This window comes from Arachis duranensis, chromosome 5, assembly GCF_000817695.3.
Source record: "Arachis duranensis cultivar V14167 chromosome 5, aradu.V14167.gnm2.J7QH, whole genome shotgun sequence".
Taxonomy (NCBI): domain Eukaryota; kingdom Viridiplantae; phylum Streptophyta; class Magnoliopsida; order Fabales; family Fabaceae; genus Arachis; species Arachis duranensis.
In genome coordinates, this window is record NC_029776.3 from 6,333,490 (window position 1) to 6,345,066 (window position 11,577).

Genomic DNA, 11,577 nt, shown 5'->3' on the forward strand with positions numbered 1-11,577 from the left:
TCAATTAATGATGATGTTGAGAGAGCTTGTTTTTTTTTTTGGAAGTAGATAATGCGAATGCAACTTGCTGGTTAGATCGTTGGGCATGGTGCACCATTTCAGCCAGCTATATATGTAAGTCTGAAAAAAGATATTCTAAAGTGACGAAAATTATAAAGAAAATTATAAAGAGATAAAATAAAATGTTAACCACTAATAAATTTATAATTTTATTATGTGTGATTTTATTATTTTAATTCAAGAGATTAGACTATTATTTTTTTATTCTACTAATTTTTTTATTTTAGAGAATTTTGATAAACAAGAGAAAGTTATTGAAAACATGTAAAAAGAAAATTATTTAGATGATAATATAATTAAAATTAAATAAATGAGTATATGACAAATGTTATAACGCAAAAACGTATCGAATAAAACAAAAAATAATGATGTATAATTTCTGTTATATTGATAAATTTAGTTACATTATATGTAGATTATCATATACATATATACGTTATGATGGGTGAACAAGTCATTGACAAAAATAAAAGAATTGACTTTTGAAATTTTATTATAAATCATTTTAAAGTAAAATATGATCATCAAATATGGAAAAAAAATGTACATAGTTAATGGAGGTGTGTTGCCATTAGAGCATTGGAAGTATGTACTAGTGTTGAATGATGACAGTAAAAAATTATGTTTTGAAGAGAATATATAAGTATATATCTGGAGGAAAAATTAAGATTAAATGAAAATAACAACGAGCTATAGTTCAAATGATATAGTTTCTCCATCCTCACTTAAAGGTTTCGGGTTTAAGTCTCACTCCTAACTTTAGGAAAAAAAAAATATGATAATCAAATGTTAGGATTTACATTTCACAGAGAATAAATAAAATATATATGTGAAGAAAAAATAGGATTTGGGGTCAAAAAATAATATACATTTTTCTCCATAGCTTTGAAGCTATACATTCTAAAACGCCTAGCTTTTTCTAACGTCTAAAAATATGCGAGCAATCAATTTTCAATAAGAAATAAAAGAGAAAAAAATAACAAATAATCACATTTCCTTTCCTTTTGTTTTTCCTTTTTTTTTATGTACACCAAACAAAAACTCAAACACTAACTTTCCAGTAAATGTTGCAACTAGAATCGTAGGAATAAGCCAAAATGACAGCAGAGTGTATGCGTGTTTAACGAACTCGGGAATTAACAGGACTCCGCGTTGCTACAATACTACTCATTAGAAAGAATCTGATCTAATTTACAAATTCAAATGCATTGATTTCACTCGCAAAAGCAGTTCTGTGAACTTAGTGATACAGCTACATCAACAATGACATGATTTACTCATAAAGTAACCCTTGAAATGTATATCAACCAGGTTGAATTCCCTATAGGACAAGAATATTACATTACAAAGCAACTGAGACCAAAAAGGGGAGAATAAATTAATCAGCAACCAAGTTAGACATGAGATGCATCCAGTGAACCGGAGAGCGTCACCGAGAAATTACATTAGAATTCAGAAGGTTCTCAGCTCTTTGACTTGGAATGCTTCACAAGCCAATCAATAACAGAATCAATGTTCGTCGAGTTTTTGCAAGAGATCATGAAGCAGCAAACTTCTCTGTCAGTGATTGACTTCAGATCCCTGCATACCAGAGAACACTTTTCAGCACCAAACTAGTATATAAAGGCAAAAGAATGTAAAATTGAAGAACATCTAATACTCAAGTAATTTAACTATGTAAACACCCCGGGATTTGTTTACAAATTACACCGTTACTACCCTCAAAATAAACAGAGTAAAAGAGACATATAACTTACATCTGATCAGTCAAAGCTTGCTTAGACAGAGCCCCTGCTTTGTCGATCTTATTCCCCAACACCAACAGAGGGATGCCATTCAATGATGGCTTACTCAGCAAATCATGAAGTTCGCTTCTTGATATGCTAAGGTTATCTGGATCAGCAGCATCAACAACATAACTGCAGGAAAAATCAGATTATTGGAGCTAAGTTTACAAAGTCAACTAATGATTGCAATTCTAGAGCAAGATGTAATTGTAAAGTAGCAAAAACCTTCAATTCAGAGAAATTTGAATAACAAGATCCAATTACACTAGTAACTAAGAGGTCTCAGCAACATCACAAAATTAAATATATACAATGAAAGTTACATTGAACTATAACCAAGTTTTAACATTTCTAGGACATGGAAACACACAACATATGTGTTGCAGGGTAATCAAGTTTGCAGGAGATTTCAAGAGAGAATATCCAGAGTTTTCTTTCCTTTACACAAGTACACAGTTCCTCTTTGTAAGAACTCCAGCATATTTATTAACTAGAAACCATTATCTACGACATAATGATTGCACTACTAACAAATTCAACTTGTAGAGACAAATTTTGCTGTTTTTTTCAGAAACAGGCAACAATCTTTTTCAATTAATACACCAGGGAAATACTCTTTAAACAGGTATCTAAAGGGATTATGGTTTTGTACGATTAAAAATAAGCTTGTTTAGTTAACTGTAGAAAAAAAATAACTTATTTACCAGCTATTATTAAACAGGACTAATCCGGTGTAACCGAACTTCTACAATAAAAACAAACAACATGCACTTTGTTGAGCAGAAACATTGGGCCTTTGATTTGACCTCAGCTCTAACACGACATCCAAAATATATTATGGGCTATAAAATGTGCATCAGTGTATGAATTCATTATGCACCAATCAAGTGTGTGCGTGGGACAGAAACTGAACACACACAGAAACTGCACGACATACACACAGAATATTCCAAAGTCATAAGGTAGTAACTGGAAAGGAGTATGTTCCATACACAATAGCAGAAACTGCACGACAGTAACGTTCCCACATGCTGCGGAACCTAGGTTGCCCTCCAAGATCCCATAGCTTTATTGTAACATTGCCTTTTGTTACCTTCCTCATATTGAATCCCACCTGGAATCAGATAAGAACAGAATGATTGGAATATTATTCAGCTTAATAGAAAGAAAACTTGATAAAAAGCCAGTAATTAGAGGAGAAATTAACAATTAAAAGCATTTGATGAACAGAACTTACAGTGGGAATCATGTCCTCACTATATCCGCCAGTCTAGAAACAATGTAGCGAATTTCTGTTAGTCAATTTGCTGCAATTGAACGATAAATTGCCAACTGCCATCACATGATTAATATACTTACAGCAACAACATTTACAAGGGAAGTCTTTCCAGCATTCTGGAGTCCTATCAGAGATAGCTCCATTTCCTGCTTGAAGAATAGGCTGCAAACATATTCATAATAACATAGTAAGCTCAAGCATTTCAGATAAAGTGATCCACTATCAGAGTTCAAATTAGATGATGCATCATACTAAAATATGAATCAACTTAAACAAGTTTATTGAAAACAAAAGACATTGCAACAATAACATGCGAATAAATTGACTCTTTAAAACTAATCTCGATAACTAAGTTGAATTGAACACTTTCAAACAAAAGAAGTAAATAATAAATAATATCAATGCAAGGAGAGCACGGCAATCCAATTGTTCAAGAATCAAGAAATTCCTGGTCACATTACCGATATAGAATTCCTCAAAGCAATTTCATGTAACCTAACTGCTCCTAACGAAAAAGAAAAAGAGAAGTTATGTAACCAACCTGCGTAGCCAATTGAGAAAAGCTTCCCACAGCCCCATTGCTATGATTTCTGCTTCTCAATTCTGATCACAAAAGTATACAAACAAAAATGAAAAACCAGATCTACGATTTCCCTCTCCAACACGGAGAGAGAGAAAGAGAATATGCGAGAGAGAGAGAGAGAGGGGAAAAGAATACAGGAAAAAATGACCTAGAGGCTTCGTATCCAAATTCACCTTTCTTTCACAGAAAACCTCTTCCCTTCTCTCTTCCCTCGCTCCCCACTGATTATCGCATTCATTCATATCATACCATACCATACACAACCAAAAAAATAATTTTGGACTTTTGCTAAGATCCAACGGTTATGGACAATCTAATTAATCCGGTTCGTTGAATATGGCGGGTCCCATTATGGGAACGAAACTTCGCAATGGTGGCGAAGCAGGGGATCGGGGTCGCTCCTGAGCTTTATTTTTAGTCCTGTGGTGAGTTGCCACGGATGCCAAACTAAGGATGGACTGGAATAGGTGGAGTCCTTTCCCACTCTCTAATGTTGGCGCGTGAGAATACCGAACAGTTGGAAACTGCAGAATGAGATTTTGGTCTTGTGAGGGAGAGCGTGTTATACACTTGGCTGCTGTGAGGTGAAGACAGATGGCGCCAGCAGACAAGCAGATTTATGAATATCTTAAGTTATCATCACCAATCAAAGGAAAGCTAGTAGTGGTAGGCATGGCATGCCAATTGCCAACTGTAACTTATACAATGGTTAATTATAAAAAATATATATTTTCTCAATTTTTAGTACTTGTTATATGATGATTTATCCTTGTTGAAAATTTAGATGTAGTTAACTTTAGGTAAAGTTAATAGTTGAGAAACGTTAAATTTTTTTATTGATTTGACTAAATTTTTATCTAATAATTCTCAGTTATCAATTTCATCTGAAATTAACTACATTTAAATTTTTACGTTTATTTTTTAAAAAATATTCTTACTAAATATTTATCAATTACGGAAATTCATTGATTTGTATATAATAGTTGATGTTTTGTATATAAATAAAATTTTTATAAAAAAATATTTTATATTNTAAAAATAGGTAAAAAAATAACACAAGCCGTTTGGACTTATATTGATGTGGGCCAAAGGGGAGCTTCCCAGTTCCAAGTGCCAACTATCAAAGATAGGCAACGTTAGATTTGTCATTGGAAAATGACACTTTTATATAGGTTTATGCCACACAAAAGAATAAAACCAGGCTTAGCTCATCGATCTATATTATATTATTATCATATCATTTAATAATAAGACAAATAGCATTTATTCCACTTTTTAAGAGGGAAAAAAAAACACTCGGTTAACATTTTTTTTGTACGAATACTCCTTTTAACTTTTTGAAAAGAAAAAAAATACTAAAGATAGTAAAATTTATTATTTTTTATTAACAGTTAATTATTAATATTTGAAAATATAAGCTAAGAGTATATTATTCGATTATTAAATTAAAAAATTAGGTTAATGATTAAAATAATAATTTTTTTTTTGAATTTGAATGATATTTGAGTTTTTTCTAAATATTAATTGATTCTAAATCTTTCAAAAAATTAATTAATTAACATTTTAATTAATTTAAGTGTTGAGTATTTGAATATTATTTTGTTTATATATAATAATAAAAATGGAATATATGTCATATATAAAAAGTTATAATAATATAAAGGTATATGGTATTATTTGAGCCCACATCTTATAATATTAATTAATTAATTAAATGATTTTTACACCACAGCGCAACCAATATAAATTTTGCTAGCTGAGTTGGTTGGAGCTTGTACCATTATTATGGCTGAGTTCAGTGAGTTGTGCCCTGTGAAGAATTTATGGCTGAGTTCAGTGAGCTGTGCCCTGTGAAGAATGCACTATGAATTATGACTCAATCTCAGCATCTGTATGGGCTTCACAAATGGTAAGTGCCTAAGTTGCATTAAATCTATACATGCAAAATGGGTTGTAGGAAGGGAAACATGGCCTAAATAACAATGCGGCAGAAGGGTTGTGGATCTAACGGGCTTTATCTTCTTTTTTGGTTAACAAGGTATTCCTCTAGTAGACCAAAAACTAAAAACGTAACAACCTCGATGCTATACATGGCCCAAAAACAAAAAACAATGTAGAGATTAAGAGCTTGATTTATGACCCACAAAGAAAAAGAGTTTGATTATGACCAGAGAGGCAAAGGTGGATAAGCAATTCTCAACTCTAGTTTCTTTATGGATAATATCTTCGACCTTTTAGAAATGTTTCAGTTTTATTATCGGATGTCTCGGAAGTTAGAAAAAGAAATACTAATCCGTCACGATACTGATACTGAACTTCATTTAAGTGTTTTCGTTGGCCAATAAATTGCTGCATATACAAGGTGGGATTTGTACCTTTGACACTTATTTAAGTAGACTAATTAACTAGCTACTAGACTAACCAAACTTTGTTATGTTACTCACTTACTCTAACTAATATTTTTTAGACCAAAAAAGTAATTTTAGACAGAAATAATGATTCTGCAACGTTTCTTGTTTCTTAATATATAATATTGAATTTAAACATTGGCTATAGTGATTAAAAGTTGAACTGTTATATTATATTCTATAAAGCCATTTTCAGCTACCCCAAAAAAAAGAAAAAAAAAAGCCGATGCTACCTGAAATGGAATTTTAAACTTTAAGAGGCAAGAGAAGAAAAACACGAAAAAGGATGATGGGAGGAAAACAGCTACAGATTAAAGAAAGACATGGATGCTAAGATAGAGGCATTAAAATTTAATAAAAGTTAACATTCCTTGCATGCTAATAAACAACGAAGAATATCGGCTTCTGATTCGTTACCTCCATCTCTAACAATACTTATATGATATCCTTCCATGAACATAATACAAATATTATTATCCGCAAAACCATGGCACAAGCTATTCTTATCTTACCCCGTAAGTCAAACGTAAATCCCCCTTACTGAAAAAGTTCACATTATTTTGAGACAGCAAATAATGTTGTCTCTTCCACTTTAATTTGCTCAACATGCTCAACTCAACCCAGCGCCTCTTGCTTCTTGCAATATTGTTTTTGCCATTCATTTCTGATCCCTTCTTGTTCCAAAATAAATGCTCAGTGTCGGGGTCACCTATTCAAGGAAGAACCTTCAACAGACCCGATCCTTTAAGACACTTCAAACGCTACAATGGAGGTTTCGATGTTCGAAACAAACATTACCTCGCTGTGAGTCTTTAATCAATTTCATTCAATTTGAACAAAGTGATACGTTGAAATATTGATTACGCGTATTGCTTCTTCTGATCCTTTTCAGTCTGCGGCATTTACAGGAGTCCATGGATACACATTTGCCGGAGTGTGGTTGTTATGTGGCCTAGCCTTCACCATTTTCATCTTAGCCAACAAGTTCCTAAGAGGTGGCTTAAGCTCACCACCATGTTTGCACCATTATTATCTCCACGTTTTCCTCCTGCTTCTATTCTTCACCTCTCTCGCCATGTAAGATATATAATAATTCATGTACCTTAAACTTTCGGGATAAGTAGCTTCGTTACATATGCATGCATTTGCATTGCAGAGTTGCTTCCAGTTTGGTCCTCGTGGTGAGTCAGAAGACCCTTCGGAGGACAGAAAAACTGAAAGAAACTGTGGTTGGCATAGGCAAAGATGCTCTAGAGACCATAGGCAGAGTGATGAAGACAACGAAACAAATGCAGTTCCTTTTGATTCCATACAATCCAGAGATTTGTGATAGATTGAATTCCACTACTCAAGATCTCCGAAGCAATTCGCGTGTCATCCGTCGTTTCATCGATACAACTGGCCAATCCTTTCACAAAGCCACTCATACTTCGTAAAACTACTACATACTATTTCTCATCACTTCACTAGTTTTTTTGTATACATTTAATTTCATTCTTATAATGTATGTGTCTTAGGTATGTAGCACATTTGATTATTGTGGTCGTCAACTTAGCCACTCTGGTTGGAGCGCTTGGTGAGCAAAGCGTTACTATTTTACGCCAACAATGCTATTCGTATATCAAAATCAGCCACTAAAATTAGCTATTAATATATTTGTGTATAAATACATGTGTTGTTTAGTTTATTTTCAATATGTATTTGTATTCCAAACATATATTGTATACTAGTGGCTGATTTTAGTATACACTTAGTATAGTCAAATTTACATTAATAGCTAATTCTCTTCTGATCAATATTAATGGTTTTCTTTCTCACTTTGTGGTTTTTGGTTCAGTTTGGCCGCTGTTGCTGCATTCGCGCCCTGGATTTATAATGTAAGACTAAGACACATCGTAGAATTTTCAATATCAATTTAACTAGATTATAGGTTTATTATATACTGCATTTTGCTACAAATAATTTGATTTTGCATTTGTTTCAGCGTAATTTCCTGCTTTTGGATCTTGACAAGCCTGTGCTGGTTCTTGACGGGTTTTGACTTTTTCCTTCACACGTGAGTATAACAAGTTGTCATACCTTTCGTTACGTGCGGGATTGAACTGAACCATCTTTTTTTTTACTAGATTCACAATGTTGTTCTGAAACTGTGAATGCAGTTTTGCTGATGATGCATGCTCTGCCTTTGAGGATTTCGAACAAAATCCACAGAACAGTAGCCTTGGCTCCATGTTGCCTTGCGTTAATGCGTCATTCTCCGGCAAATTGATTACTGAAATAGGATACACCATCCACAGTTTCATAGTTGAGGTAGAAAATTTGGTTGATTCCTTCTGCATCAGCTACATAGTAATGAATATATTAGTAATTTAGTACTATAGGTTCTGATGATACAATGGTTTTGTTTTTCATATTATTTTGTTGTCTCAGTTGAATTCCAATATGTCAGTGGCTTATCGGCTGCTAGGAGTAGTAGGTGAACAAAGTGAAGAAATAATGGGAGTAATCAAGATTTGTGACCCTTTCTCTGCAGCTCCAAACTATACCTACATTCCACAAAGCTGCTCCCAAGGTGGCATCCCAATTGGCGAAACATCAAAAGTAAGTATTCACATATCTCTATGCTAAATGGTGAAAACTCATATGCAGTCGACTTCACCTGAAATTGATACTTGAGAGCTGTTAGATGAAAATTTATTCAAATCAGTCAAATCATCTAATGACTCTCAGGTATCAATTTTACGTGAAATCGACTGCACCTGAGTTTCCGGCATTTTAAATACCTTATTGGACCAACATAGTGCTAGCTATTTCATAGAACAAAGTTTATTTGGGCATAGATACTTGCAAAGTTTACATGCCACAAAGAGAAGACAAGAGAGGAATGCAGAAAAGAGGGAAGATTTATAACAGAATCCTCGTACAACATGGCTCATGCCTATAGCAGATCCATTCAGGACTTGTTGGACATATATCCAGACTTGCAAAGGCTGTCAAATTGCACCTTGGTAAAGAACAAAGTTACTGAAATTGTGGAGCATCAGTGCAGGCCAATAAGAACTTCAACAACATTGTTGTGGTCTTCTATGATATCTCTCTCCATCATCATGGTTATCTTGGTCTTAGCATGGGTAGCGGAGGCTTTTCTCTGCTGGGACAAACCCCTCTCTATATACTCTCACATCTAGACACATTTTTTTTTATTTTGTTTTTAATTTATGTACAAGTTGAGGAAGGTAAATATATCAATCAAGGAGGTATGGGGGTCTGGGGCTTGTGTATACTACTTTTCCCTTTTTTATTTTTTTCTGTTTTGTTATGAGAAATTTTCAAATATGTAAATGGTACTCCATGCAGGTCGCAAGACAAAAATTGGAGAACAGTGTAAAAAAATAAAGAGAATATATTTTTAAGCGTAAATATTTCTGTATTTTCGCGAAGAAAATTAGGAGAATTTGTATTTTTATTGATAAAAAATGTTTTTCTTCTTTAATTTTCTGTATGCTATTTTTTCTCTTTCCTCTTTCTCTTTAAAAGAATTGAATGGCCGCCTAAACTACTAGATGGAATGGATGTAAGAATGTCTCAAAAATTAGTATAGTACAGCTAGTTAATAATTGCCTAAACTACTCAATAATGATTGCATAATGACAACGGTTCATGTTAACAATTAATTGTAGTATTTTAATGTCGAAAGTGATTTTAATAATGCCACTAAGGACCCAAGAGTTCATTTATTTCGCATGTAGCCTCCGAAACAACCAAACCCAACTCCCTTATAACCGAAAAATCGATGAACCGGATATAAAACCGATCCAACTGAACTATAATTTTGGTCAAAACTGATGAACTAGCGGTTTAAATAACTGGTCTATTCGATTTTTTTACCCTCTTCCTAAAATGGCGTTGTTTCTAATGCTTTAAGAAAAGAAAAAAAAAAAAAAAAAACCTAACCCCATCCTTGTCCTCCAGCTAAGGATCTCTCTCTCTCTCTCTCTTACAGTCATGATCGCCAGCATCTCTGCCTCATGCCGTCACTCCTCTGCGTCTTTGTCATTGCGTCGTCGCCTCCATTTTTGAGTCACCTGCCTTGCGTTGTCGCGTCTCTGTGGCCTGTACGTCTCTCGTCGTCGCGCCATCGTCCGTCGCTGCTCGCCAATCTTTGATCTGCTCTTCTCTGCTCTTTTTCGCACTTCGTACCTCCATCGCCACCAGCTCTCCTCCGCTCACGTCTCGCGTCTCCGCCTCCGGCCGCCTGCATCTCGCTCGCATCTCTATCTCTGTCTCGAGCTGTGCTTTACTGGTGTGCTTCACTGCTTTTCTGCCATGAGCTCTCTTCGTGGTGTGATCCACTGGTCTGTTGCTCCACTATCCTCTCTGTCGTGAGCATTTACTTGTTTTTTTAGTTTTTTGAATTGAAATATTGAATTGGTTTTGAATTGCTAAATTAGTTGAATTGGTTTTGGATTGATTTTGAATCAATTCTGAATTAGTTTATGAATTATTGAATTTTTGAATTTGTTAAATTGCTAAAATTTTTTATGTTATTGCTGTAAATTTTATTGTTAATTGGTTTATGAGTTGATTAGAAATAAATATGGAGTGGCTGAATTGAAATGCTGAATTGGTTTTGAATTGTTGAATTAGTTTTGGATTGATTTTGAATTAGTTTATGAATTATTGAATTATTCCTTAGATATAATTCATGAATTGTTATTTTTGTGTGTTAAATTAAGATATTATTGTAGTAGTATTAACTAATTAAGACTTGATTATTGTTAAATTAAGATATTATTATAGTTGACTAATTCAAATTTTAATATTAAATTTTTAAATTTACCTAATTAAATAAATTATGTGAATTGTTTACCTGAATATACAAAAGAGAAACTTCTTACGTACATGTGCAATTTCAATTTTATGTAAACCGTGGGAGCTAACCACGGTTTTTAGTTTGTATGTAAACCGTTGGAGGCTACAAGGTTTTATGGTTGAAAAAGGTTGGGCATAATCCGTGGCTACCTACCACGGATTATGAAGGAAAAAACTAAGGCATTTATGAAGATGAGGACTTGAACGAAAACACCATAGGTTCTCAGGGTTTACATGCAAAGTATAAATTATATGATCAAATTTTTTAAAAACCAAAATTTTTTATTTTTTATTCTTAAATTATATGATCAAATTTTTTTATTTAAATTAAAAAAATAAAATAAAGTTCACCAATATCTAGTAAACAACGGATTTGTAAATTTATTATTTTTTAAATTTTAAACTAAAAAAATATTTTTTTCTAGTTGTAAAAAAATAAAAAATTCCAAAAATATACAAAAAATTAAAAAATTAAAATTTTTAAATTAATTTATTCTTAATTTGTGAACAAATTCAGTAAAAAAAGTCTACTGTCTGAGTGTAGCATTATCCGGTGAATAAAAAAACCAAAATTATTTTTAAAAAAAT

General features: G+C 33.1%; 2 protein-coding genes across 3 annotated transcripts; one reads left to right on the forward strand and one right to left on the reverse strand.

Moving 5' to 3' along the window:
- Positions 1–1,247: 1,247 nt before the first annotated feature.
- LOC107487649 (ADP-ribosylation factor-like protein 8a) lies at positions 1,248–3,977 on the reverse strand. Of its 2 annotated transcripts, none has more exons than XM_016108327.3 (7): positions 3,858–3,977; positions 3,668–3,729; positions 3,207–3,288; positions 3,085–3,117; positions 2,840–2,961; positions 1,818–1,979; positions 1,248–1,641 (listed from the first exon to the last, which is right to left on the reverse strand). In XM_016108327.3, the coding sequence occupies exons 2-7, from the start codon at positions 3,703–3,705 to the stop codon at positions 1,524–1,526; spliced, it is 555 nt and encodes a 184-aa protein (XP_015963813.1). In that variant the 5' UTR covers positions 3,706–3,729; positions 3,858–3,977; the 3' UTR covers positions 1,248–1,523. The 2 variants fall into 2 exon arrangements, with proteins under 2 accessions (XP_015963813.1, XP_015963814.1); XM_016108328.3 differs by having other exon boundaries at positions 3,883–3,975.
- A 2,714-nt stretch (positions 3,978–6,691) lies between these two features.
- LOC107487625 (uncharacterized) lies at positions 6,692–9,434 on the forward strand. The gene is made up of 9 exons (XM_016108293.3): positions 6,692–6,921; positions 7,010–7,194; positions 7,274–7,549; positions 7,635–7,693; positions 7,955–7,994; positions 8,102–8,173; positions 8,277–8,427; positions 8,548–8,718; positions 8,958–9,434. The coding sequence occupies exons 1-9, from the start codon at positions 6,724–6,726 to the stop codon at positions 9,303–9,305; spliced, it is 1,500 nt and encodes a 499-aa protein (XP_015963779.1). The 5' UTR covers positions 6,692–6,723; the 3' UTR covers positions 9,306–9,434.
- Positions 9,435–11,577: the final 2,143 nt, after the last annotated feature.